Source organism: Sturnira hondurensis, unplaced genomic scaffold (assembly GCF_014824575.4).
Source record: "Sturnira hondurensis isolate 20B ecotype Veracruz unplaced genomic scaffold, ASM1482457v3 Scaffold0008480, whole genome shotgun sequence".
Lineage (NCBI taxonomy): Eukaryota > Metazoa > Chordata > Mammalia > Chiroptera > Phyllostomidae > Sturnira > Sturnira hondurensis.
The window spans coordinates 1564620-1591273 of NW_028081111.1; the positions used below are offsets into that span (position 1 = coordinate 1564620).

The window sequence follows — 26654 nt, forward strand, 5'->3', positions numbered from 1 at the left end:
ATTGTAAGTAAAAAAAAGGGATAATCTAGATGAAATGGACTAATTCCTAGGAACACAAAACCTATTAATACTACTGTATTTTGCCATGTGTAACATGACTTTCTGCCCAAATTTTTGAGGGAAAAATAAGGATGCACATTACATATGGGTGATTCTTATTCCATATCTATATAAATGGTTTTAATTATTTGATTTATGCTTATGTGTTAAAGTGTAACTATAGAAATGATATCTGTATGCAAAATAATTCTCTGGAATAAAATAATTAGTTTGTCAACAAAACTATGACAAACTTGCAATAAAAGCCATTTCAGCCGATTTAGTGAAATGAAATGAAGAGCAAAAGAGCGACGTATGTTATCCACAGAGTAATATAGATGATGGTGATTGTTATCTACCTGGTAAGTGACACTGACTGTATTATCATAAGGTGAACAGCATGGCATTTCTCTTCATACACTTTAGGCAGGTGAAATTATTGGAAAACCCCTTGGAAAATGTTAAAATGGTCTTCCTACACTGCAAGCTTTAAGCTAAAAGTTATTAAATATGCTAAAAAGCATGGCAGCAGGGCTGCCGAGAGACACTTTGGACCTCCTCCCACAGGGAGTGTCATCAGATTGTGGAGGCAACAGGAAGAAAAGCTTCTTCAGATGCCAGGACAGATGAAGGAAACACGAGGGAAACCTCCAAAGTGGCCAGAGGTGGGGCAGGAGGCGAAGACCAGGATTCAGGAGCAGCATCAAATTGGGATCTCTCTTTCGACCAAGAAAAAGAAGGTAAAAGGAATTTATCTTTTACCAGAAAAAGAAGGTAAAAGGAACTTCTGGCCAAGATGGAGGCATAGGTGGAAACACTGTGCCCCCTCCCACAACTAAATTTAAAGACAGTGAAGTTTTAGAAACAAACACTCAGCCAAAACAGTGAAAAGTGAACTGTACGGAAGTCCGAGAACAACGTACCACTCAGCAAGACCGGTAAGAGGAGCAGAGTCAGCAGAGGAGAGGGGTTGGGCTGGAAAGATCGTTCGGTCCGAATGACGAAGGAGCAGAGGCAGAGGCGGTTGGTGGATCCCAGGTGTAGGATGGCAATGGGTGAACCCAGTGAGGGCGCAGGATGGCTGGCTGCCTGTGGTCACACATTCGTGCGCAGGTAAACCAAGCAAAGGAGCGAACAGTGAGACAGACCGCTCAGGCTAGGGCCCCAGCAACGGGAATTAGAGCCTGAAAGCACCAACTGGAAAGACTTTCTCAGGGTCGAGGGGCCGGGAGAGGCTTCCAGGCTCACAGAGAGTTCTTTGGAGAGACCCACAGGGTCCTGGAGAGTACATGGGCCCACACACCCAGGTAACCGGCACCAGAGGGGCCCAATTTGCTTGTGGGAGGCCACAGAGGGGACAGAAATCTGAGAAAGAGTGGATCGGAGCAAAGCACCATTTTTTCCCCTCTCTGACCCCGCCCCCACATACAGCGTCACAACCCAGCACCTGGGTGGTCTGGCCCTGGTGAACACCTAAGGCTCTGCCCCTCATACACAACAGGTGCAAAGAGACTAAACATTATGACTCAAGAACACCTCAAAGCCCCAGAGCCCATAATTCTTAAGTGACCAAGAAATAGCCAACCTTTTAGATGCACAGTTCAAAACACTTGTGATCAGGATGCTCACAGAATTGGTTGATTTTAGCCACAAATTAGAGGAACATATGAAGGCTAAACTGATTGAAATGAAGGGAAATGCACAGGAAACCAATAGCGATGGAAAGGAAACTGGGACTCAAATCAAGGGAGTGGACCAGAAGGAAGAAAAAAATGACCAAACAGAAAAGAAGGAAGAAACAAGAATTTTAAAAAATGAGGGGAGGCTTAGGAACCTTCAAGAACCTTAGGAACCTTTAAACATTCCAACATCCGAATTATAGGGGTACCAGAAGGGGAAGAAGAAGACCAACAAGGGAAAAACTTATTTGAACAAATAATAAAGGAGAAATTCCCCAGTCTGGCAAAGCAAATAGACTTCCAGGAAGCCCAGAAACCTCAGAGAGTCCCAAAGAAGTTGGACCCAAGAAGGAACACACAAGGCACATCATAATTACATTAGCCAAGATTAAAATGAAGGAGAGAATTCTAGAAGCAGCAACAGATAAGGGAACAGTCACCTACAAAGGAGTTCCCATCACACTGTCTCTTCTCAAAAGAGACCTTACAGGCAAGAAGGGGCTGGAAAGAAGTATTCCAAGTCATGAAATCCAAAGACCTACAGCCAAGATTGCTCTGTCCAGCAAAGAGAATGGAAGGGCAGATAAAGCACTTCTCAGGTAAGGTCAAATTCAAGGAGTTCATCATCACCAAGCCCTTATTATATGAAATGTTAAAGGGACTTATATAAGAAAAAGAAGATTAAAAAATAGGAACAGTGAAAGGACAGCAAACTCACAGTTATTAACAACCACACCTAAAACAAAAGCAAACTAAGAGGACACCTAGATCGGGAGCAGAACCATAGAAATGGAGATCACATGGAGGGTTAGCAACAGGGGAGTGGGAGGATGAGAAGGGGGGAGAAGGTACAGAGAATAAGTAGCATAGACAGTAGGTAGAAAATAGACAGGGGAGAGGGCAGGAATACTATGGGAAATACAGAATCTAAAGAACTTGTGACACATGGACATGAACGTAAGGGGGAGAATGGTGGGGGAGAGCTGTGCAGGGTGGAGGGGAGTGAAGGGAGGGAATGGGACAACTGTAATGGCATAACCAATAAAATGTATTTTTTTTTAAAAAGAAAAAGAAGGTAAAAGGATTGCCCAAGAAAAAAACATTGATGATCTCTCAGGGACACCTACATGGTGCTTTAACTTTATATAGAGAGAAGGTTTGAGCATGAGGACATGAATGAATCTTGCCCCAAAACTTTAGTAGCCAATGATAATCAATTTTTGGAAGTTCATTCTTATGTTATTATTCTTTGAAAGACTTACAGCTTTGAGCTGTCCCAAATCTCCAACATGGATGAGGTCCCACTCACATGTGATGTGCCATCCAACAGAACTGTGGATGTCAAAGGAGCAAAGACCATGCTGTCAAAACTAACGGTCATGAGAAAACATTTCATTGTTGGTCTAGCCTGCTGTGCAGATGGGACGAAGCTTCCACCTATGAACATCTTTCAATAAAAAACTTTTCTGAAAGAAAAGATTCTAAGTGGAGTTATTGTCCACATGCATGAAAAAGGATGGAGGAATGAAGAATACATAAAAATCTGGTTTAACCAAGTCTAGTCACAAAGGCTTGGGTGATTACTTAAAAAAACAGCTTTGTTTATTTTTGCTCACTTCAAAGCTCATGTCACACAAAGTGTGAAAGCAATCGCAGCAGGCTTGAAAACCCAACCTGCTGTGATACCTGGTGGGCTAATCAGCCAATTGCAACCTCTTGATGTGTCAGTAAACAAGCCCATTAAAGCCATAATGAAGAAAGAGTAGATGTCGTGGATGCAGTCAGCAGGTAAAGATATAACGCCTACAGGCAGGGTCAAGGAAGCATCTATTGCCCAGGTTTGTGATTGGATCCTAAGATCGTAGGACAATGATAAGAAAGTAGTTGTGAAGTCATTTAAAAAGTGCAACATCAGCAATGCTATGGATGGAACTGAGGATGGTGAAATTTACCAGGATGAGGAAAGTGACTTTTCAAAAGACACAGTAATGTAGAAATTGAAGACGACGATACTTCTGATATTGACAGTGACAAGGAGCTCTTAGCTCCTTGATGGGTAAATATCTTACCCATAGGGTAAATATCTTACCCTATGATGGGTAAATATCATAAGTTTGTTATTGGTACATAAAATTTCTTATACCTTGTATCTCTTCTTGTGTTTTGTAATTATTTGTAACATAAAATTTCTTGTACCATAATATGTTCAAAAATAAATACTAAAATCCCTTTATGATATAAAAACCAAGTATCTAATTATAAATAAATAAATAATTTAATTTAAAAATTAAAACAAAAAAATTGTTTTCCTGAAAGTGTGTGCCAAAAATGTGGGTGCACATTATACATGGCAAAATATGGTAAATCACAAAGTAAGATAAAATCTGAGTAGACCTATTACTGGTAAGGAAATTGAATCAGCAATCAAAAATCTATCAACAATGAAAAGTTTTGCACCTAATGGCTTCTCTGGTGAATTCTGCTAAATATTTAAAGAAGAGCCAATCCTTCTCAAACTTTTTCAAAAAGTGGAAGAGGAGGGAATAGCTCCTAAATCATTCTATGAGGCCATTACCCTGATACCAAAACCAGACAAAGACCCCACAAGAAAAGAAAATTACAGACCAATATCCCTTATGAACATTGATGCAAAAGTCTTTAACAAAACACTAGCAAACAGAGTCCAGCAGCATAATAGAAGGATTATACGCCATGACCAAATAAGATTTATTCCTGGAATACAAGGATGCTCGATGTAACAAAAGCAATCAATGTAATACACTATATTAACAGAATGAAGGGGAAAATCCAGATGATCTGATAAGATCATTGATGCCAAAAAGACATTTGAGAAAATTCAACTCATAATGAAAACACTCAACAAACTAGGAATACAAGGAAATCACCTTCGCATACTAAAGGTCATATATGAAAATCCCACAGCTAACATCATGTTTAATGGTGAAATACAGAAAGTTTTTTGTCTAAGATCAGGAACAAGAAAAGGATTCCTGCTTTCACCACTTGTATTCAACAAATCACTGGAAGTCCTAACTAGAGCAATCAAGGAAGAAAAAGGAATAAAGAGCATCCAAACTGGAAGGAAGAAGTAAAGTCACATCTGTTCATAGACATGATCTCATATGTAGAAAACCCTAAAGATGCCACAAAAACCTGTTAGATGAACAAATTCAGCAGAGTTAAAGAATATAAAATTAACATTAAAAATTAGTCATGTTTGTAATACAGAAAGTAATCTGAAAAATAAATTTAAGCAATTCCATTTACAATAGCATCAAAGAGGAAAATACTTAAGAATTAAAAAATAGAAACAAAATTTCAGTACTGAGATTTCAAAACAATAATGTGGGAACATGACAAATGAGCACTTTAAAACCCTGACACACAGACTGAACACTTGGGGTGGAATGAGCACCAGGGTCAGCCTTCTTTCTTAAGAAGATACTTAAGAAAATGTCTGGAATCATTCTAAACATACATTTTCTAAATGCTATTTTTAGAAAGAAATGGACTCTGTCAAGAAGCATAAAGAAAGACCATAGAGATAAATCTCAGAACCCCAGCAAACAATGTCCTCTATCAAAAAGAAATAGGTCTTTGGGCTAAGAAAACCACTAAAGGTTTTAAAAGATACATTAACTCTTATAAATTGTTTTCTTTAATTTCTAAAATAAAAAATTTTGAAGGAAAAAAAAGAATCACAGAGGTAACAGTCCCCCAGCCTGTTGATAGAAAACAGAATGAATGTAACCGACCCCATGATGGTGCAGGAGCAATGGATCCTGTTGGTGATCAGTTTTATAGAGTTTAAATAATTGTCCTTGACCACTTCCTAACCCCTGCATTTCTAGAAACATCCAAAAATGCAGGACAGGTTCTCTTGCCACACTTACTACTTTCACATATAACTTTTGGTGTACAAAGTTGGAAATCATCTCTTTCCAACCCTGCTAAATTCTGGTCTTGGGGACATTGGACCCAAATTTCAAATGCTGGCTGCAGGGGCCATTTAGGCAGCCCTGAGGGCTCCTCGAGCCTTCCCAGGTTCATGCTGTGATCCCAGGGGCTGTTCTACATCCTGCCCTCTGGTCCAGGGACCACATGGGTGGTGTTTTAGCTGCAAGCCCAAACTCTGTCTCCGACAGAAGAACAGCCATTGACATGGCTAGGGGAAGGGGTGGAACCTTCCTCCCACTGCACCCTCTTCTCCTCTCACTGACCTACCCTACACCCTCACTCCCTGCAATAGAGGCCTTCACTCCTCCCACAGGGTAGGGGCACCTCCCCACAGCATGAAGCAATGCTGCTCATTCTGTTTTCTTTAAGGAAACCATCTGATTTTCCCAAACCCACATGACTAGGAATCTCTGAGCCCTGAAAGGTTGGCTGAGTCGAAGAAGTAAAAATGGACCCACAAACAGCTGGTGGCGGAAGTGCAACAAACATAATGCTGGGCTGCAGGGAAGCAACGCTTTTGTTTCATTTACTTTTAACAACAACATAATGGAAGTGAGAAAGAAAAGAGGTGGAATGCATTAAAAAGGCAAAGGAAAATGAAGAGATTGACAGCTAACCTACCCACAAGCACATGGCTGCTTGTGCAGGCCAGTTTCCTGGTTCGGAACTCAGGCACGGGGAGTCTGGGTCTCAGTTCAGGGCTTTCCCTCATCAGGAGCCTCTGGACAAATCCTGCCCCTTAACTCCCTCTGGAAAACAGCTCCAGAATTAGAGAGGCGAGTCTTGGTGAAACTGGAGGCTCTGCTTGCTCCCTCCATCTCGTGCTGACAGGTCACCATCAACACGCTGTCTCCACAAAACGAGACCTGTGGGCAGGATTCTGCTGCTGCTGTTTGGTAAAGTAGGTGAACCTACACAGATCCACTGTATTTTCACAGGTCTCCTGACGTCCAGGGGTCCTCACACCTGCTGGCTGGAGAGAGGGCAGTAGGAGGCCAGCCAGCAAGGATGCTGGGTGAAAATGGGCACTAATGCAGACTTGAACTGGGCTGCCCACCTGTGGCCCTAACACCACTGTTGTATGTCCCCTGGCATAATGGACAGAGCTCCCCTGTCCTTTCTCCTTTAAGCACAGAAGTTTGGCTAAACCCAGGTTCATAAGCAAGGGAGGTGGGGACAGAGTGGGAGGCACCTTTGCAGGAGAGGAGAAAGGCTGATATTACATTTCCTGTATTTGCCTTCTTTCTCCATTCACTGAAGGTCAGGGGAGAGGAGACTGAAAGAGATGATCACTCCTGCCTTGTCTCCACCTCCAGGGCTTACAGACTCAGGGCACTGATGTACGAGAGCACCCACGCTGGTGCCCAGCCTTTCATCTGGAACCCACGCACAGCCCATGGCCCTGCAGCCACCCCAGGGCCTCTGGCTTCATTGTGCCCAGGATTTGGTTTCTGGGAGAGCCAGCCTGAGCCTGGGCCACACCAACAGGCGCCCCAACCCACACTTGGCACTGTCAGGAGGGTGTGTCTCTGGACCATGCAGAGTGGCAATTTTAAGACAGAGCTCAAGTCTCCATGTGATCTAGGAGGAGAGAAGAGCACACACTGAGACAAGGCAGGGCTGGGACTGGCAGGGACAGCAGGAGGCAAAGCATAGCTCCTGAGACAGACATTTGTACACTAGCAGGAAGACCTCTACCTTGAAATTCTTTTATGTTTTTTTTTTGTCTTAATGATATAAAAGTTGAGTTCTGGCCAAGATGGACATGTAGGTAGAAACCCTTCCTTCCCTGCACAACCAAAAGAAGGATAACAACCAACTTAAAAACAATAAACAAACAGAAGTGCCAGAAAATCAAACTGCATGGAACTCCAACAACCAAAGAGTTAAAGAAACACTCACCCAGACCAGTCAGAGAGGCAGAGATGGGAGAGGGGCAGCCGAACAGAGAGGATGTGCAGCAAGGCGGGGCTGACTGAACAGGAAACTAAAGACTCAAAGCTACCTGTAAACTACTGTGGGGGTTGCCACAGCAGGTGAAACTCCCAGTCTCACAAGAGAGTTCATTGGATAGTGGGACTAGAGTGGAGCAAGCAAGTGGCATTGTTCCCTCTCTGACCCTTCCCCGCCTCACAGCACCACAATGCAGCAAAGAGGATTCCTGGCAAATAACTAAGGCTCCGCCCCTTACAAAATAGCAGGTGCATCGAGACAGAGAAATATGGCCCAAATGAAAGAACAGATCAAAAATCCAGAAAAAGAGCTAAGCAACGAGGAGACAGACTACCTATCTAATGCAGAATTCAAAACACTGGTAATCAGGATGCTCACAGAACTGATTGAGCTCAGTCAGAAAATGAAGGAAGAGTGCTCGCTTTGGCAGCACATATACTAAAATTGGAACGATACAGAAGATTAGCATGGCCCCTGCGCAAGGATGACATGCAAATTCGTGAAGCATTCCATATTTTTAGACCATCACAGACTAAAAGTGAAAGGATGGAAACAAATTTTCCAAGCAAATGGACAAGAAAAAAAACCAGGGTAGCAATTCTCATATCAGACAAAATAGACTTCAAAAACAGGGCCATAAAGAGAGACCCAGAAGGTCACTTCATATTGCTCAAGGGAAGAATCCAGCAAGAAGACATTAACATCGTAAATATATATGCACCCAACATAGGAGCACCCAAATATATAAAGAAACTCCTAGAGGACCTCAAAAATGATATTGACAGCAACACAATTATAGTAGGGGATTTTAACACCCCACTGTCAAAAATGGACAGATCTTCCAAACAAAATATCAACAAAGATACTGCAGCATTAAATGACACTCTAGATGAAATGGACCTAATTGATATATATAGAGCCCTTCACCCTAAAGAAGCTAAATACACTTTCTTTTCAAATGCACACGGAACATTTTCCAAGATAGATCACATGATAGGACACAAAACGAGACTCAACAAATTTAGGAAAATAGAAATCATACCAAGCATTTTCTCTGATCACAAGGGACTGAAATTGGAAACTAACCCCACAGGAAAAAACCCAAAACACCCAAAATCATGGAGACTGAATGGTATGCTATTAAACAACGAATGGGTCAAGATAGAAATCAGGGAAGAAATAAAAAAGTTTCTGGAAACAAATGAAAATGAACTCACCACAACCCAAAACTTATGGGACACGGCCAAGGCAGTCCTGAGAGGGAAGTTCATAGCAATACAGGCTTACCTAAAGAAAATAGAAACATTTCAAACAAACAACCTAACCCGACGCCTCCAAGAACTTGAGGAACAACAACAGAGACAGCCCAGAGCAAGTAGAAGGAAGGAAATAACCAAGATCAGAGCAGAATTAAATGACATAGAGACTAAAAGCACAATTCTAAGGATCAATGAATCCAGGAGTTGGTTTTTTGAAAAGATAAACAAAATAGATAAACCTTTAAGTAGGCTCATCAAGAAAAAAAGAGAGAGGACCCAAATAAACACAATCAGAAATGAAAGAGGAGAGATTACAACTGATACCACAGAAATAGAAGGGATTGTAAGGAATTACTATGCAGAACTGTATGCCAAGAAATTTGAAAACCTAGGTGAAATGGACAAATTTCTAGAAAAATATAATCTTCCAAAACTCAATGAAAAAGAAGCAGAAAACCTGAACAGGCCAATAACAGCAGATGAAATTGAAGAAGTAATCAAAAAACTCCCATCACACAAAAGCCCTGGACCAGATGGTTTCACAGGAGAATTCTACAAAGCTTTTAAGGAAGAGCTAACCCCTATTCTTCACAGACTATTCCAAAAAATCCAAAAGGAGGGAAAACTCCCCAACTCTTTTTATGAAGCCAGCATCATCCTAATTCCAAAGCCAGATAGAGACACAACAAAGAAAGAAAATTACAGGCCAATATCACTGATGAACATAGATGCTAAAATCCTCAACAAAATATTGGCAAATCGCATCCAACAATACATCAAAAAGATCATACACCACGACCAAGTGGGATTCATCCCAGGGATGCAAGGATGGTTCAATATACGCAAATCAATAAATGTAATACACGAAATAAACAAAAGCAAAGACAAAAACCACATGGTCATATCAATAGATGCGGAAAAAGCTTTTGATAAGGTACAACACCCATTTATGATAAAGGTACTCAGCAAGGTGGGAATAGAGGGAACATTCCTCAATATAATAAAGGCCATATATGAAAGACCTACAGCCAACATCATACTCAATGGGCAAAAACTAAAAGCTTTTCCACTAAGATCAGGTACAAGACAAGGTTGCCCACTTTCACCACTTCTATTCAATATAGTATTAGAAGTTCTAGCTGCAGCGATCAGACAAGAAAAGGAAATAAAAGGCATCCAAATCGGAAAGGAGGAAACAAAACTGGCATTGTTTGCAGATGACATGATAGTGTACATGGAAAACCCTATAGCCTCTACCAAAAAACTGCTGGAACTAATAAATGAATTTGGCATAACAGCGGGATACAAAGTTAATATCCAGAAATCAAAGGCATTTTTGTATACCAACAATGAAGCAGCAGAAGCAGAAATCAGGAAAAAAATCCCATTCGATATAGCAAAAAGAAAAATAAAATATCTGGGAATAAACCTAACCAAGGAGGTAAAAGACCTGTATGCAGAAAACTACACAACACTGAAGAAAGAAATCAAGGAAGACACAAATAAATGGAAACATATACCGTGTTCATGGATTGGAAGAATTAACATCATCAAAATGTCCATACTACCCAAAGCAATTTACAGATTCAATGCAATACCTATTAAAGTACCAATGGCGTATTTCACAGACATAGAACAAACACTTCAAAAATTTATATGGAACCAGAAAAGACCCCGAATAGCTGCTGCAATTTTGAGAAAGAAGAACAAAGTAGGAGGGATCACAATACCTGATATCAAACTGTATTACAAGGCCACTGTAATCAAAACAGCCTGGTACTGGCACAAAAACAGGCACATAGACCAATGGAATAGAACAGAGAGCCCAGAAATAAACCCAACTCTCTACAGTCAATTAATATTCGACAAAGGGGGCAATAACATAAAATGGAGTAAAGACAGCCTTTTCAACAAATGGTGTTGGGAGAACTGGACAGCTACATGCAAAAAAATGAAACTTGAGCACCAACTTACACCATACACCAAAATAAATTCAAGGTGGATAAAAGACTTAAATATAAGCCGTGAAACCATTAAAACCCTAGAGGAGAGCCTTGGCAAGAAAATCTCAGATATTCCACGCAGCAATATTTTTACTGATACGTCCCCTAGAGCAAGGAACATAAAGGAAAGAATAAACAAATGGGATCTCATCAAAATTAAAAGCTTCTGCATGGCTAAGGAAAACAGTATCAAGATACAAAGAGAAGCAACAGCTTGGGAAAACATATTTGCCAATGATACCTCAGATAAGGGTTTAATCTCCAAAATATACAAAGAACTCATTCGGCTCCACTCAAAGAAGACAAGCAACCCAATCAAAAAATGGGCAGAGGACTTGAACAGACATTTCTCCAAGGAGGACATACAGAGAATCCAGAGACACATGAAAAGATGCTCGATATCACTAGCTATCAGAGAGATGCAAATTAAAACCGCAATGAGATACCACTTAACACCAGTCAGATTGGCTATCATAAACAAAGAAACAAACAACAAGTGCTGGAGAGGTTGTGGGGAAAAGGGGACTCTAGTTCACTGTTGGTGGGATTGCAGACTGGTACAACCACTATGGAAAACAGTATGGAATTTTCTAAGAAAACTAAAAATGAACGTACCTTTTGACCCAGCAATTCCACTCTTGGGAGTATATCCTAAGAACCCTGAAACACCAATCCAAAAGAACCTATGCACCCCGATGTTCATAGCAGCACAATTTACAATAGCCAAGAGTTGGAAGCAACCTAAATGCCCACCGGTCGATGACTGGATCAAAAAACTATGGTACATTTACACAATGGAATTCTATGCTGCAGAAAGGAAGAAGGAACTCCTACCCTTTGCAACATCATGGATGGAGCTGGAAAGCATTATGTTGAGCGAAATAAGCCAGGCAGTGAAAGACAAATACCATATGATATCACCTTTAACAGGAATGTAAACAACAAAACAAACAAGCAAGCAAAATGTAACCAAAGACACTGAAATACAGAACGTGCTGACAGGGTCCAGAGGGTAGAGGGGAGAGAAGCACAGAGTAAAAGGGGATGGACTCACATGAATAAGTATGAAGGACACATGGACAATAACTAAGACGGGGGGCGGGGATGGGAGGGGTGTGGGGAGCACTGGGGGGGGTGCAGGGCTGGGAATACAAGAAAGAAAACTGTACTTGAACAAAAGTTAAATAAAAAAATGATAATTAAAAAAAAGAAAATGAAGACTATACATAATGAAATAAAGAAAAATATACAGGGAACCAACAATGAAGAGAAGGAAACTGGGACTGAAATCAATGGTCTGGAGCAGTAAGAAGAAATAAACATTCAACCAGAACAGAATAAAGAAACAAGAATTCAAAAAAAAAAATGAGGAGAGGCTTAGGAACCTATGGGACAACTTTAAGTGCTCTAACATCAGAATCAGAGGGGTGCCAGAAGGAGCAAGAAATTGATGATTTGAAAAAATAATGAAGAAAAACGTCCCCAATCTGGCAAAAGAAATAAACTTCCAGGAAGTCCAGGAAGCTCAGAGAGTCCCAAAGAAGGTGGACCCAAGAAGGAACACACCAAGGCACATCATAATTAGCCAAGACTAAAGATAAGGAGAGAATCTTGAAAGCAGCAAGGGAAAAAGAGACAGTTACCTACTAAGGAGTTCTCATAAGGCTATCAGCTGATTTCTCACAAGAAACCTTATAGGCAGGAAGGACTGGAAAGAAGTATTTGAAGTCATGAAAGGCAAAGACCTACATCCAAGATTATTCTATCCAGCAAAGCTATCATTTAGAAAGGAAGGGCTTCCCAGATAGGGTCAAGTTAAAGCAGTTCATCATCACCAAGCCCTTATTACATGAAATATTAAAGGGATTTATCTAAGAAATAGAAGAAGATCAAAAACTCTGAATAGTAAAATGACAACAAAGTCATAACTACCAACAACTGAATCTAAAAAAAAAAAAAAAACAGAAACAAATACAAACTAAGCAAACAACTAGAACAGGAACAGAACCAGAGAAATGGAGTTCACATGGAGGGTTTTCAGTGGTGTGAGGGGAGGGAAATAACAGGGTGGAGGGGAAGGTACAGGGAATACAAAGCATAATTGGTAGGCATAAAATAGACAGGGGGAGGTTAAGAATAGTGAAGGAAACAGAGAAGCCAAAGAACTTATATGTATGACCCATGGACAGGAAATAAAGGGGAAGGGAAACTGGAGGACAGGGTGGATGGAGGGGGGATAAAGGGGAGGAAAAATAGGACAAGCTTAACAATATAGTTAATCAATAAAATATATTTTTAAATAATAAATAAATATTACAACTAAAATATACAATACTAATCACTCAGAACCATCAGAAATCAAGTTCAGTGGAAGTCTGACAACTACGGAATTAAAGAAACCACATCCATCTAAACTGAGCCAGCAGACTGGTGCTGTATCTGAGACTCAATCAACCTTGCTAACACTATTTGACCCACTTTAGAGATACCCAGAGACTCTGTCCCATCCAACTTAACAGCCAACCCAAGCTGCTTTTCTATATGAATGGCTGGTCTTAGTTCTAGCTTCACATCTCCCGAAATCCTCTCAAACAAGGGGCAACTGGCCTCAGTGAGCCCTAGCCTGGGCACTAGCAACAGCCAGCCTAGATTCACAGCTTGGCTTTGCCTGCAAATCTCCAAGCCCAGCCCAAGTAGCAGCCTTCTCAGATTGCTTTACTTCTCAGGCAGGGTGCCCCAGGCAAAACGGAGATGGAGACTGATCTTGGCCTATTCCACCTGGTAAACTCCAAGGGCCAGCACAACCAGTGGGCAGCTACAGACCATGTTGGAGCACCACTACCCTGCCCCTGCAGAGCTGATCCTCTGTGGAGGAGGGAGGTTGGTGGTATGCGGTCATAGCCAATCCTTACAGCTGACTGGTCTGGGTAAATCCCTCCCATTGATCTGCTAACAGCAACTAAGGCTCAACTATGCAAGGAGGGTATGCTCAACCCACACGAAAGGTGCACTTTGAGTACCCAGCCTGGGTAATAGAGGAGGCTGTGCCACTGGACCCTACATTAGGCCATGTTACCAAGACACATAATCAGAGCAGCTTTCCCTAATACTTAGTAACAAACACAGGGAGGCTGCCAAAACAAGAAGACAAAGAAACATAACCCAAATGAAGAACAAATCAAAACTCCAGAAAAAGAGCTAAACAAAATGGAGATAAGCAAGCTATCAGATGTAGAGTTCAAAACACTGGTTATAAGGATGCTCAAGGAACTTAGTGAGGACTTCAATAGCATAAAAAAGACCCAGTCAGAAACAAAGGATATACTAACTGAACTAAGGAACAATTTACAGGGAAACAACACTAGAACAGATGAAGCCGAGAATCAAATCAATGATTTGGAACATAAGGAAGCAAAAAACAACCAATCAGAATGACAAGAAGAAAACAGAGTCCCCAAAAATGAGGCTGGTGTAAGCAGTGTGTGGAATGACTTTAAGCAATCCACCATGTGTTTTTATAGGGGTGCCAAAGGAGAAGAGAAAGAACAAGAAATTGGCAATCTATTTGAAAAAATAATGAAAGAAAACATCCTTAATTTGACTCAGGAAATAGACATGAAAATCCAGGAAGCACAGAGAGTACCAAACAAGATGGATGCAAAGAGGCCCATCCCAAGACACATCATAATTAAAATGCCCAAGCTCGAAGATAAAGAGAGAATCTTAAGCAAGGGGAAAGAAGTTAGTTACCTACAGGGGAGTTCCCATAAGACTGTCAGCTGAATTCTCAAAAGAAACTTTGCAGGCGAGAAGGGGCTGGAAGGAAGTATCAAAGTCACAAAAAGCGAGGACCTACAGCCAAGATTGCTCTACCCAGCAAAGCCATCATTTAGCACTGAAAGGCAGACAAAGAGGTTCCCAGAGAAGAAATAACTTAGAGGAGTTCATCACCACCAGACCATCATTACAAGAAATGTTAAAGAGATTTATTTAAGAAAAATAAGAAGATCAAAATTATGAACAATGAAATAGTAATAAATACATACCTATCAACAATTGAATCTAACAAACAAAGCAAACAAGAACAGAGATAGAATCATGGATATAGAAAGCATTTTGATGGTTTCCAGATGGAGGGAAAGAGGAGAATGGGTGAAGAGGTGAGAGGATTAAGTACAAATTGCCAGTTACAGAATAGCCATGGGGATGGGAAGTACAGTATAGGAAATGGAGCAGGCAAGGAGCTTACACACATGACTCTCAGACATGAACAATAGTGTGGGGATTGCCTCAGGGAGTGGGGCTTGGGAGTGGAGGATGGGGCAAAGGGGGGAAAATCAGGACAACTGTAAAAGCATAATCGATAAAATATAATTTAGATTAAAAAAGAAAAGAATAAAAGTCTCAGTAGGTGTATTGCATCAAATGCATAGTACCTTGAAGGTGACTGAAGTTGAAACATGTAAGAATAAACACACAATTTTTATACATAAATTCCAGGACTTTTTGCTGGTGAGAGTATAAAATGGTGTTATTTTGGAAAACAGTTTGGCAGCTACTCATAAAATGAACAAACACTAGATGCCCCAGCAACCCCACTCCCAGGTGTCTGTACTCATGAGAAATGAAAACAGACACCCACATACAAAAAACTCATATGCAAATATTTAGAGTAGTTTTATCCGTAACTTCCCAAAATTAGAAACAACACAGATGTCCATCAACTAGTGAATGGATAAACACACTATAGGACATCCAGCCAATGAAGACAGGCATGCCTTAATTTCACTGCATTTTGTATAAATTGTATAAATTGAAGGTTTGTGACAACCCTGCATTGAGCGAATCTACTGACCATTTGCCCAACAGACTCATATAATGGTTAGCATTTTGAAATTAAGGTATGTACATTGTTCTTTAGACACATGTTATTGAACACTTAATAGACTACAGTATTGTGTGAACATAACTTTTCTATACACTGGGAAACCAAAAAAAATCATGTGACTTGTTTTATTGCAATACATGCTTTATTGAGATGATCTGGATCCTAGCCTGTACTGTTTAAACAAAAAAGAACAAATTACTAACATATGCATTGGCATGGATGAATCTGAAAAGCATGACACTGAGTGAAGGCCAGGCTCACAAAGCTACATACTGTATGATCTGATTTATAAGGTACTGCAGAAAAGGCAAAACTGTTGGGAAAGAAAACAAAGGAATGATGGGCTGGGGAGCTGACGACAAAGACAAGGAGGCAGAGACAACTGCTTAGAGTAATGGACACATTCTCTATGTTGCCTGTGGTGGTAGTTACATGACTGTATACATTTGTTAAAACTCAAAGGGGAATTGTAAACTAAAAGGAATAAACTAAATTATACCTCAGCGCTAGAGCATTAAAAACTTCTCACCCTGACCAGTGTGACTCAGACGGACATTGTTCCACAAAGCAAAAGGTTGCCGGTTCAATTCCTGATTAGGGGACATGCCTGGGTTGCATGTTTGGTCCCTGAGCAGGGCACGTGCGAGAGGCAACCTATCGATTTTTTCCTCTCACATCCATATTTCTCTCCTGATCTTTCTCCATCCCTTCCCTGGTCTAAATAAATAAAATCTTTTTTAAAAAATGTTCTCTGAAGATAAGCTCACGGATTGGTAAAGCCACTTAGCCAGAAGTTTTCTACACTGTTTCCAACCAAATCCATCCTTTGTGCTAACTAGTAAGTAGAAGAGTAAGCTAATCTGCCCTGACTAGTGTGGCTCAGTAGGTTGGATGTTGTACCTCAAACCAAAAGGTCACATGTTCGATTCCTGGTCAGGGAACTTGCCTGGGTTGTGGCCCAGGTCCCCAGTTGGGGGGGTGTGAGAGGCAACTGATCAATGTTTCCCTCCCTCTCATTTGCCCTTCCTTCCCCTCTCTCTAAAAATAAATGAATAGAATCTTTAAAAAAAAAGAGTAAGGTAATCTGAACTTTAATACTACGTACACTGGTGAGTACCCATATAGAATTTTATGTGTTGTTAAAATTACATAGGTTTAAGAGTGTAGAAAGTGTTTAAGAGCATATGAAGTGTTTATGAGAGTGTGGGAAAGGTTAGTAAGAGAGTGGGAAAGGTTTATAGGAGTGTGGGAAGGGTTTATAAAGCCTTAAAATATATATAAATAATAAAATAAATACAACGCCACTACTTCACAGATTTTCATCTATCGTGGGGGTCTCTGGAACATAACTCCCACAATACTTAAGGGATCACTGTATTCCATTTTCCTTTCCCTACTGGTCTTTGGCAGACGAGTTAATGAGGAAATATAACCAACAACAGATCGCCACGTGGGAGGAAAAGCTGAAAGCAGAGATGGTCTCACACACTGCATCCCCCAGACAGGTAGGAGCTGTACCAACCTCAGTAGGTCTCTTGATCTTCTGTTCAAAGACCTCAGTTTTACTAGAAGCTGCGGCTGCCTCCTCATTGTCATCATCTGATAGAAAACACTCCCATGTGCTTAAAAAAGGTAATAAGTGTAAAAAGTTTTCAGTGCTTGGGACAGTGTGCATAACAAAACAAAGTATTTTCATTTTAATTAAAAAATACCCAAAGTATTATAATACAATAAAGTATTTCGGCACCAGTACCTGCCCCTGAAAGTTACATTGTTGTTGCTGGATTACAGAGAAAAAGGGGTAGTTTAAAAAGCATGTCTGACTTTAGGTCAAACCGCCTGCATCCCAGGCCCCCAACTCCTTCCTGTCCCAAGAAGGGGAGACTGGCACGGCCAGGACAGCAGCAGTGTCCTGAGTCATGAAACAAGGTGAGCAGGTCTAAGCACGGAACAGGGAGTTTCAGCACTGCTGGGCTCTGAGCCGCACAAGGCAAGGACCACATGGGTCGGACTCTCCACTCCCACGGTCTGGGACTGTTGCCTGGTCAGTGAACACATTAAATGAAGGTGCTCAATATTTCTGGAGGGCAGCTTGGCATATACAACCCAACTTCCAATGTCTACACAATTTGACTAGCAATAGGCAATCTCTGAGTTAGCCTGCTTATTAACGTAGCTGAGTGTTCAATGAAAAGGAGCAAATGAGGGTCCTCATACTTCCTCATTACCTACAGCAGTCTCCTGTGTGCTACCAAGAATATAGGCACATGGATAAAATAACCAAGATTTTACTGTTGAATGACATTTTTAATGCAGATTTACTATTTACATTATTAGAATACCGCTATCTTCTCGGATGCCTCTTGTGTTTCTTGATCTCAAAGGAAAGGAAGGAAAGTGACCAAGAAGAGCTGTACCTCTTCTGGATACTGACGGGTCCACTTCTACACCTTTTTCAGCAGGGGTACCACCATTCAGGAAGAGCTCGTAAGTCCTAAAAAGAGTGGTAGGCTGTGACGGACACTTTGAAACACTGAAGTCACGAGTCAATTATTTTTTAGCACAGACACACTCATAGATATTTCATTTCTTTCATTGATCATCGAGAATTAAAGTTAATCCTTCTGTGGGGCATCATCTCAGTAAATAAAGTCTCTTTCTTTCTTAACTATTAACAGTAGAAATACATCTTTCCACATTAACATGAGAAAGATTATTTATGTCATTAAAGTACTTTGCCTCCAATGACTTATTTTAAATGGCTTTAAAATATTTTAAATCATCATTTGAATAAGCCATTATGATTTTATACTATTTTTAAAATATAAAAGTTACATGTAGCCCTGGCCAGTGTGGTTCAGTGGACTGAGTGCCAGCCTGCAAGCCAAAAGGTTGCCAGTTTGATTCCCAGGCAGGGCATATGCCTGGGTTTCAGGCCATGTCCCCAGTTGGGTGCCTACAAGAGGCAACCAATCGATGTACCTTTTGCATATTGATGTTTCTCTCTCTCTCCTGTCTCCCTTCCCCTCTCTCTAAAAGTGAATACATAAAATATTTTATTTGTTTGTTTATTTTTAGAGAGTGGGGAAGAGGGAGAGAGGGAGAGAAACATCAATGTATGGTTGCCTCTCCTGCGCCCTCTACTGGGGACCTGGCCCACAACCCAGGCATGTGCCCTGACTGGGAATCAAATCAGTGACCCTTTGGTTCACAGGTCAGCACTCAATCCACTGAGCCACACCAGCCAAGGTTGAATAAATAAAATCTTTTAAAACAAGTTACATGTAGATTGTTGTAAAAAGTTTGAATGACATAGAAATAGTAAGTAAAAAATGAAAGCTACCTCCCTCCCATCCTCTCTAGCTTGGTAGCCCCTGGCCCTATCTTTTTCTTATGCAAATGCAAACAAATACATACAGCAGTTAATCTCAAACTGAACACCCTCTCTTTTCAAGTTGCAAACTGCTGAAGTGTAGAAAACAGAAGGCAAAAGGCCTGTTTAACCCCACTCCTTGCTGCTCAGGGGCAGCCTCTGGGACCTATTCACACAAACCCACCACATATGCACAGTTTTTCATGAACTGAAGTGGAGTCACAGCGTACATACTATTCTGCTACTCACTTTTTTCATATAATATACACTGGAAATATTTCTGTATCAACACACAGGCCTCTACCTCATTTAAGAAAATAGCTGTGACTTCACTTTAGAAAATGTTGAGTAGACATACCTTTCCCTCCAACTAAGTACAACTAAAACTCTGAACATTATTCAAACCCCAAACCCAAAATCAAAATTAGGTTGGGCTTCTACATCTTCTGGGGGGCTACGGAATAGGGCTGATAAATGCCCCACCCCCTTCTGCTGGGTGACATTGGAGGACTAGTGGAGTCAGGAATTCCACCTCTGCCCTGTAGTAAAGGTGTCCTGTCCACGCTGTGGCTTCAGTAGAGGTGGAGGAGGAAGCATTACCTGAATTAAACCTTTTGGGTTAGAAACTATGACAACCCCCCATCCTAATACTGGAGGAAACCCCGGCTTGGAGTCTTAATTACAAAAACACAGGGGAACTAGAGCCCCGAAATTTGTGCAAATCTGGGCCTTCATCCTCCTCCTCCTGAGTGCCCAGCTGTATCTCTGTGTGAATTTCCTGCTCATATCCTAGGCTTGGATTTCTGTGTGTATGCCCACTTTAAAATTTTAACTGTCTTCTCAGTTTAGAGTTCTCTTTATATTAGGGATAGTAATCCCCTGTTACATATACACCAAGTATGGCAAAAGTAGGTTTACAGTTGTTCATACATAAAATAATACAGTAATAAATAATACGAGAATAAGTTCTGTTTCACACACTCACACTGTAAACTAATTTGCCCACCCTCCGGTTTGCCTTTGGTCCTGAGTTTGAAGCCTGCCTGCCATGGCTGCCCTGCCAGTCCCACTGCGCCTCCTGTGGAGGGAGGCGGAACCACACAGGGCCGGGGACCAGGACTCTGCTGTCTCTCCATGGAGGGAACTGGGCTCTGTGTCACCTCTGTGAAAACTGCTAATTTCAGAGGAAACTACTGAAGATCATTCTCATCAGACAGCAGGTACAACACACTTTAACATCCCTTTGCTACATGTCACTTCTCTTCCGTAGCATGAGACTGCATGTACTGTTTTCACATGCTGCCTAAAGGAACATTAAAATCAACATTAAATCCCTCTCCCCACAAGTTCATGAAATGCTAATAGATACATTCCACAAGCCTGATGTATCTAGATTCTAAAAAATGAATTTCTACAAAATTACCCATTTGGAAGGAACATATAGCCAACTTACTTTGCTGGAATAGGAATTCCACTGGCATCAAAAAGTTTAAGAAACACCCAGCCACAACTTAATTCTCCTCTTTCACCAGTTGACTAGGAAATAAAAAAGGCAGATGAAACAATGTCAGAAGCAGTCAAATTTATAAGCACATACCAGGTCCTTTTAAAGGAAAAACATAGTATTCGCTTTAGACTAAAAGTTCTCCACAAGAAAATGAAGTGAAGCACAGCAGAGCCCCTGTACCTGCAGCCCACCTGGTGATGCGCACGGCCCGTCAAGTTAAATTACTCGTGAAAACCCCTAGACCTGACGGGCGATGTGGCAGTTGCTCCTCAAGTCTCTTGGGTGATGTGTGTGACAGAAGGTGCTCAGATCACATCGACACCATATGAGACCACGAAGCCTTGTTTCCCTGACAGATAAAGTCAAATCATTCAACTGTCTTTCTGCTCAGAACTTTGCCCAGCTGCCAACTGTCAGAGGCCACTGAGGTCACACAGGGGACACACTCTCACCAGTCTACCCACACAACAGATACAGAGGAATCTGCCTTAGAGAAATGCAAGGATGGTGCAGCACCATCAGTGTGAGAAGAGTGGGCTCTCCGGGTTACCCCAAGGACCAGTGTACATGGAACACCTGTCAAGCTATTAGACTACAGGGGCAAATAATTAATATTACAGACCCACACTCACTGGTTCAATGGTTTATATGATAAGTTTATTCAAGTTTCTGGAGTTCCCTTTAAAAACCACCACTCTCCCAGACCCCTTAGTTTGAACCCACATGCACAAGGATAAATGGTCCATTAAGACAGAAACCGCTGTGGTGGAACGCCACCCAAAATTTTCTACCACTTCCTGCAAAGTCCCATCCTTTCTATATTTTCATTCTTTTTAAAGCACTGGAGTTCACTCAAGCTATAAATATAAACAAATATACTCTTATTTATTTTTATTTTCCCCTGCTCAATATTCCCCCCCCCTTTTTCCACTACTATGAGAACAGTAATTTTTTTCCAAGGATGAAAGGGCAATATGCCCAGTTAAAAAATACTTCCTTTCCACATATTTTTCAGCTAGAGATGGCCATACGTCCCACCCAGCTATTCAGATACTGATGAAAATTTCTGAGTGGGGCCTCAGGAAAATCTTTTTAATGGGAATACATTGGTTTGTTTTACCTTTTTCACCTTCTAAGCTCTTAGTCATGTTTAGGATTATAGGTACAGCTGCTGAATTGTGGCATACTTCATCTAGGTATAAATTATCTATTATTTGACAGATGACCTCTAAAACTTGAGCTATGGCTTTGTTGCTACTGTTTCTTTCAGTAAATATTGAGGGTATTTGGCTTCTTTGAAAGGGTTCTTTCTTTTGGCCACAAATCATTGGACAGTAAGCCTTTCTGGTGTTGCTCAGTAATGACATTACTTTTTTTCCCTTTTACGTTCTCACACACCACACCTGGCAACCACCGATCTGTTTGTTATCTGTATCTATGACATTGGTTTTTGTTATTTTTAGATTCCACATATAAGTGAAATCATATGGCATTTGCCTTTCTCTGTGCTATTTCACTTAGCATAATGCCCCTGAGGACAATCTATGTTTTTGCAAATATGAAGATTTAATTCTTCTTTATGGCTAAATAACATTCTATTGTATATACAGGGTCTAACACAAATAACACCTCTTTTTTGTTTCAAAATCTTTTATTACAAAATCATAAGCATGAAATTCTGTAATATAACAATATCCTCCTCAAACACACCATGTGACATTTTAGGTGCAATGTTCAAGTTAAAGTGATAAATTATTACACCCATATTACTACCCTACCAACCACACTCAGGCAGGCGCTACTTCTGCCAGACCCTGTATGTACCATATCTTCTTTATCTGCTTGTCTATTGATGAACACCCAAGTTGTTTCCATATCTTAACTATTGTAAATAATGCTGCAATAGACCTAGGGATGCATTCATCTTTTCAAATTAGTGTTTTGGATTTCTTCAGATTAAATGCCCAGAAGTTAAACTGCTGGGTTCCATGGTAATTCGATTTTTAATTTTCTGAGGACCTTCCACATTGTTTTCCACAGAGGCTGCACCAATTTACAATCCCACCAACGACAACTACATGAGGGTTCCCTTTTCTCCACACCCTCGCCAACACTTCTTACTTCTTGTCTTTTTTATAACAGCCACTCTGACAGCGTGAGGTGATAGTTTGTGGTTCTGATTTGCATTTCCCCAGTGATTAGTGATGATTAGCATCTTCTATATTTTAATATTAAATGCTACCACACAAGCAGCACATTTATAAAATTTAAATCACTACCATTCCCATTCCTCAAGGACTAAAATTCTATCACACACAAAAATATCAATCAGTTTACTTGTAAATACAGGCTTTAAAAAACCCTTTTTAACTGATGTAATACATTAGAAAGCTTTTTCTTTCAACTGACATACATTGCGAATATAAGAAATTCCAAGTTCAAATAATATTCCAAGATCTGGAGATGAAGAATTGGACCTGATAAAACAATCACCATCAAGCAAGCATGGCAAGGTGCCAGTAACCTGAAACAATAAGAAAACCAATGTTACCAACAAAAATTAAAACTGGGAGGGAGGTCTTGGCCCCATTCACCTGTACGTGGCTTATGCTTTCGCACCACCATAAAAGTCTTTTGAAGGAAACAAAAAGCAGATGGACTAGACTTATCCACACCAATGATTTGAAACTTAAAACTTTAACTTTGTTTTAAAGGGAAATATTTTTAACTTCACTTACCCTCTCCCTAGAGAGGTTAAGAAAAACAAGTACTATGCCTAGGTCCTTGGAGGTATGACAAAAATCATCTGCATATGTAAGACCTTTATACTAACTAACCATAGTTCTTTGTAAACAGAACTAACATTGACGACTTCACACACACCTTGGTCACCTTTCCTGAAGCGTGCCCTGTAAATTCCCCTTTCCCTCACCTTATGCTCATTCTATTCCCTCTCCCAGAACAACCACATCCCTCTTTCCTGCCTATAATAGCCCACCCATCCTTCAAGGTCTCGTTTCTCGTCTACAAAACCTTCCTGCGCCTATAAATTAAGTTCACCCTCTTCTGTGCTTCCACAGCACCTGGAATCCCATAACTGTTACATGCTGTCATTGAGACGGTTATCAACAGCACCTACCCCATGGGGTACCCCAAGGATTACATGAGATAATGCACACGGTTAGAGCTCCATAAATAAAGGCACTGTGACTATATGTGTATGTATAGGTTTCTTCTCTAGTACCATTTAAGTTCCCACAATACCTAGAAAGAGTGCCTCTCACCTAATAACAGATGCTTAATTTCACTCAACAAAGTAATATGTACTTACTATTTATCCTTCCAAAAAGTTCAACTTTAAGGCCAAAAAAACATTAGAAAATTCTACCCTAACACTTCACACAGAGATGTCATACCAGAATGGTGAAGTGTTGTGCCAAAATATAAGCAGTAGGGTGCTCAGAGGAAAATGGGGTTTCAGGAGCTGTGTGCTAGGTGTATGTGGACACACGGCCCCTAAGCACGGTGGCCACGCCTCCTCTACGCCCAGTGCCCTCTCACTGAACCTCTGTCTTGTTTTATGATCTTTTGATATTTTTTTATTTTTAGTCTTCACCCTAGGATATGTTTATTGATTTTAGAGAGGGGGTGCAGAGAGAGAGAGAAACATTGATCAGCTGTCTCCTGTACACATCCCAGCTGGAGATCAAACCCGCAGCCAAGGTATGTGTCCTGACAATGGATCAAACCCACAGTTTTTGGTGAGTGGGACAATGCCCCAACCAACTGAGCCACCCAGACAAGGCTTGGTTTACAATCTTTTGATACCACAAGTAGTTAATAACCATTCTTAGGTGCAGTGACACACAGGAACTAGTGTGGCAAGGGAGTAAACACTAAAGCAATGATAACTTGGAGAAAAAAATGAAGTAAAATAAACTACGGATAACTAATCAAAAGAACACAGACATTATAGAGATTCAACATGACAGTAATGCAACAGATGATCCTAAATATGGTTACAGATACATGAAAAAAGGGGAAAAGGAGGCCTGACAGCTGTCTGCTGGGAGCTGGGTTGACCCCAGAGCTAGGCCATGGCTTCTCCTACTGAATAGAAACCATTTCACAGAACACCAGCATCAGAAAAGACTTCTCTACAACTAGGATGGAGCAAGACAGAGACAGGATCACTTTATAACCGTGTCTGAGCACAGATAAAACAGACACACACAGAAAACAAACCACAAAAATGATCAAATATGGCACTCTCCCAGCTAACATCACGACTCTGTTCCTTTACCAGAGTTTTAAGCTCACTTGTTCCTTCTGCATCCCAGATAAACTTATTAAGATATCAAATTACAGAATTGCTCCACTTTCTGAGAGCACGCAATTCAAAGCTTCCCTAGACACTCAAAATTCTAACACAGCCCTAGCTGGTGTAGCTCAGTGGATTGAGCACCAGCCTGCTAACCAAAGGGTCACAGGTTCAATTCCCAGTCAGGGCACATGCCTGGGCTGCAGGCCAGGTCCCCAGTAGGGGGGGTGCAAGAAGCAACCCCACACTCCTATTTCTCTCCCTTTCTTTCACCCTCCCTTCCCCTCTCTCTAAAAATAAGTAAATAGCCCTGGCTCATGTGGCTCAGTGAACTGAGTGCCAACCTGCAAATCAGGGAGTCACTGTTCCATCCTCAGTCTGGGGCACATGCCTGGGTTTTGGGCCAGATCCCCGGTGGTGGGGGGACGCATGGGAGGCGATTGCACATTGATGTTTTCTTCCTCTCTTTCTCTCTCCCTTCCTCTCTCTAAAAACAAGTAAAATCTTTAAAAAATAAAAATAACTAAATAAAACCTTTTTTAAAAAACCCTAACACAAGGTCTAATCCCATAACGAGCCATTCCTAACACCTCTTTCCTGATTCCCCACGTCGAATAGTCTCTCTTGCTGTAAGAAGCAGCAATAAACACAACTTGAACTACAAGAAAAAAAAAAAGAACATAAGACATCTTTGTCTTCACTGGCCCCTGTGCGTTGACTCAGTGGTCTGAAGCCACCCAGCCTCGCCCTGGGCCTGTCCGTCCTAGTCTGGACCGTCTCTGGGTACGACAATCCCTAGGTGTTGCCCTTGACTTTATCTCCAAAAAGCACAGCTCTCATTAACACAGTGGGAGACTTCATTTTTTAAAAAACGTTTCCTAAATGTTATCCTATTTTTATTCTTCATCAGAGGACATTTTTTAGAAAGGAACCCTGAAATCCACTGAATGAGATGATTCATAGGAATTATAACTTTGCTGAGCCAGGAATTTAAGTAACTTTTCTTCAAATTTCAAAGAACATTAAATAACTTAATAATTCAAAGTGATAACATACCACATTTTTTGGACTACAAGATACACTTTTCCTCTCCAAAATCTGGGAGGAATAATGGTTGTTAATGCTGCTGTTGAGTTCTGTTTACATTTACATTGGTGAAATATTATGTTATTTTTGTTATTAAATATTAAATATTAAATGTTACTAAACACATTTGTTGCTTCAAAATTTTTTCCTATTTTGCTTCTCTAAAACCTATGTGCATCATATGGTCTGAAAAACATAGTATATTCTGTGCTAAACATAACTATGTCATTTCACAAATACTCTTTGACAACCTCACCTTAGAAATTAATTATATAACATTTAACAGGAAAATTCATGTTTCATTCCATTCACTCAGCAGATGACTCACCTGGGGAGAAAAGGTCCATGTTTTGGGCTTTTTAGGTTGCCATGTGGCTCTGACTGTATGAATGTTGCTTAGAACCTGAAATGAGAGTTTGCCATTTGAAAGCACGAAGAAAGCTCTCTGAAACATCACCTCTTCCACACCCTGAACACTTACCTGTGGCTGTGCTGTGTGGAGCAGGGGTGGAGGGGATCTTTCACCTCTTACTTTGTGGAATTCTGCCATTTTTTTTAACATCAAGTA

The 26654-nt window shown here is 40.8% G+C and overlaps 1 protein-coding gene and 1 non-coding gene across 6 annotated transcripts in view; one reads left to right on the forward strand and one right to left on the reverse strand.

The window, feature by feature from the left end:
• Positions 1-26654, reverse strand: part of NPHP1 (nephrocystin 1) — an 82786-nt gene that overhangs the window by 9764 nt on the left and 46368 nt on the right. For all 5 annotated transcript variants that reach the window (XM_037054994.1, XM_037054996.1, XM_037054993.1 and 2 more), the window contains 5 exons: positions 26415-26489; positions 23093-23203; positions 20626-20708; positions 18217-18293; positions 17322-17421 (listed from right to left, as the gene is read on the reverse strand). In XM_037054994.1, the coding sequence (XP_036910889.1) occupies positions 17322-17421; positions 18217-18293; positions 20626-20708; positions 23093-23203; positions 26415-26489 (446 nt within the window). The remainder of the gene's footprint in view (positions 1-17321; positions 17422-18216; positions 18294-20625; positions 20709-23092; positions 23204-26414; positions 26490-26654) is intronic.
• Positions 8064-8168, forward strand: LOC118992970 (U6 spliceosomal RNA). The gene has a single exon (XR_005067750.1). It is a non-coding gene; the product is annotated as a U6 spliceosomal RNA (small nuclear RNA).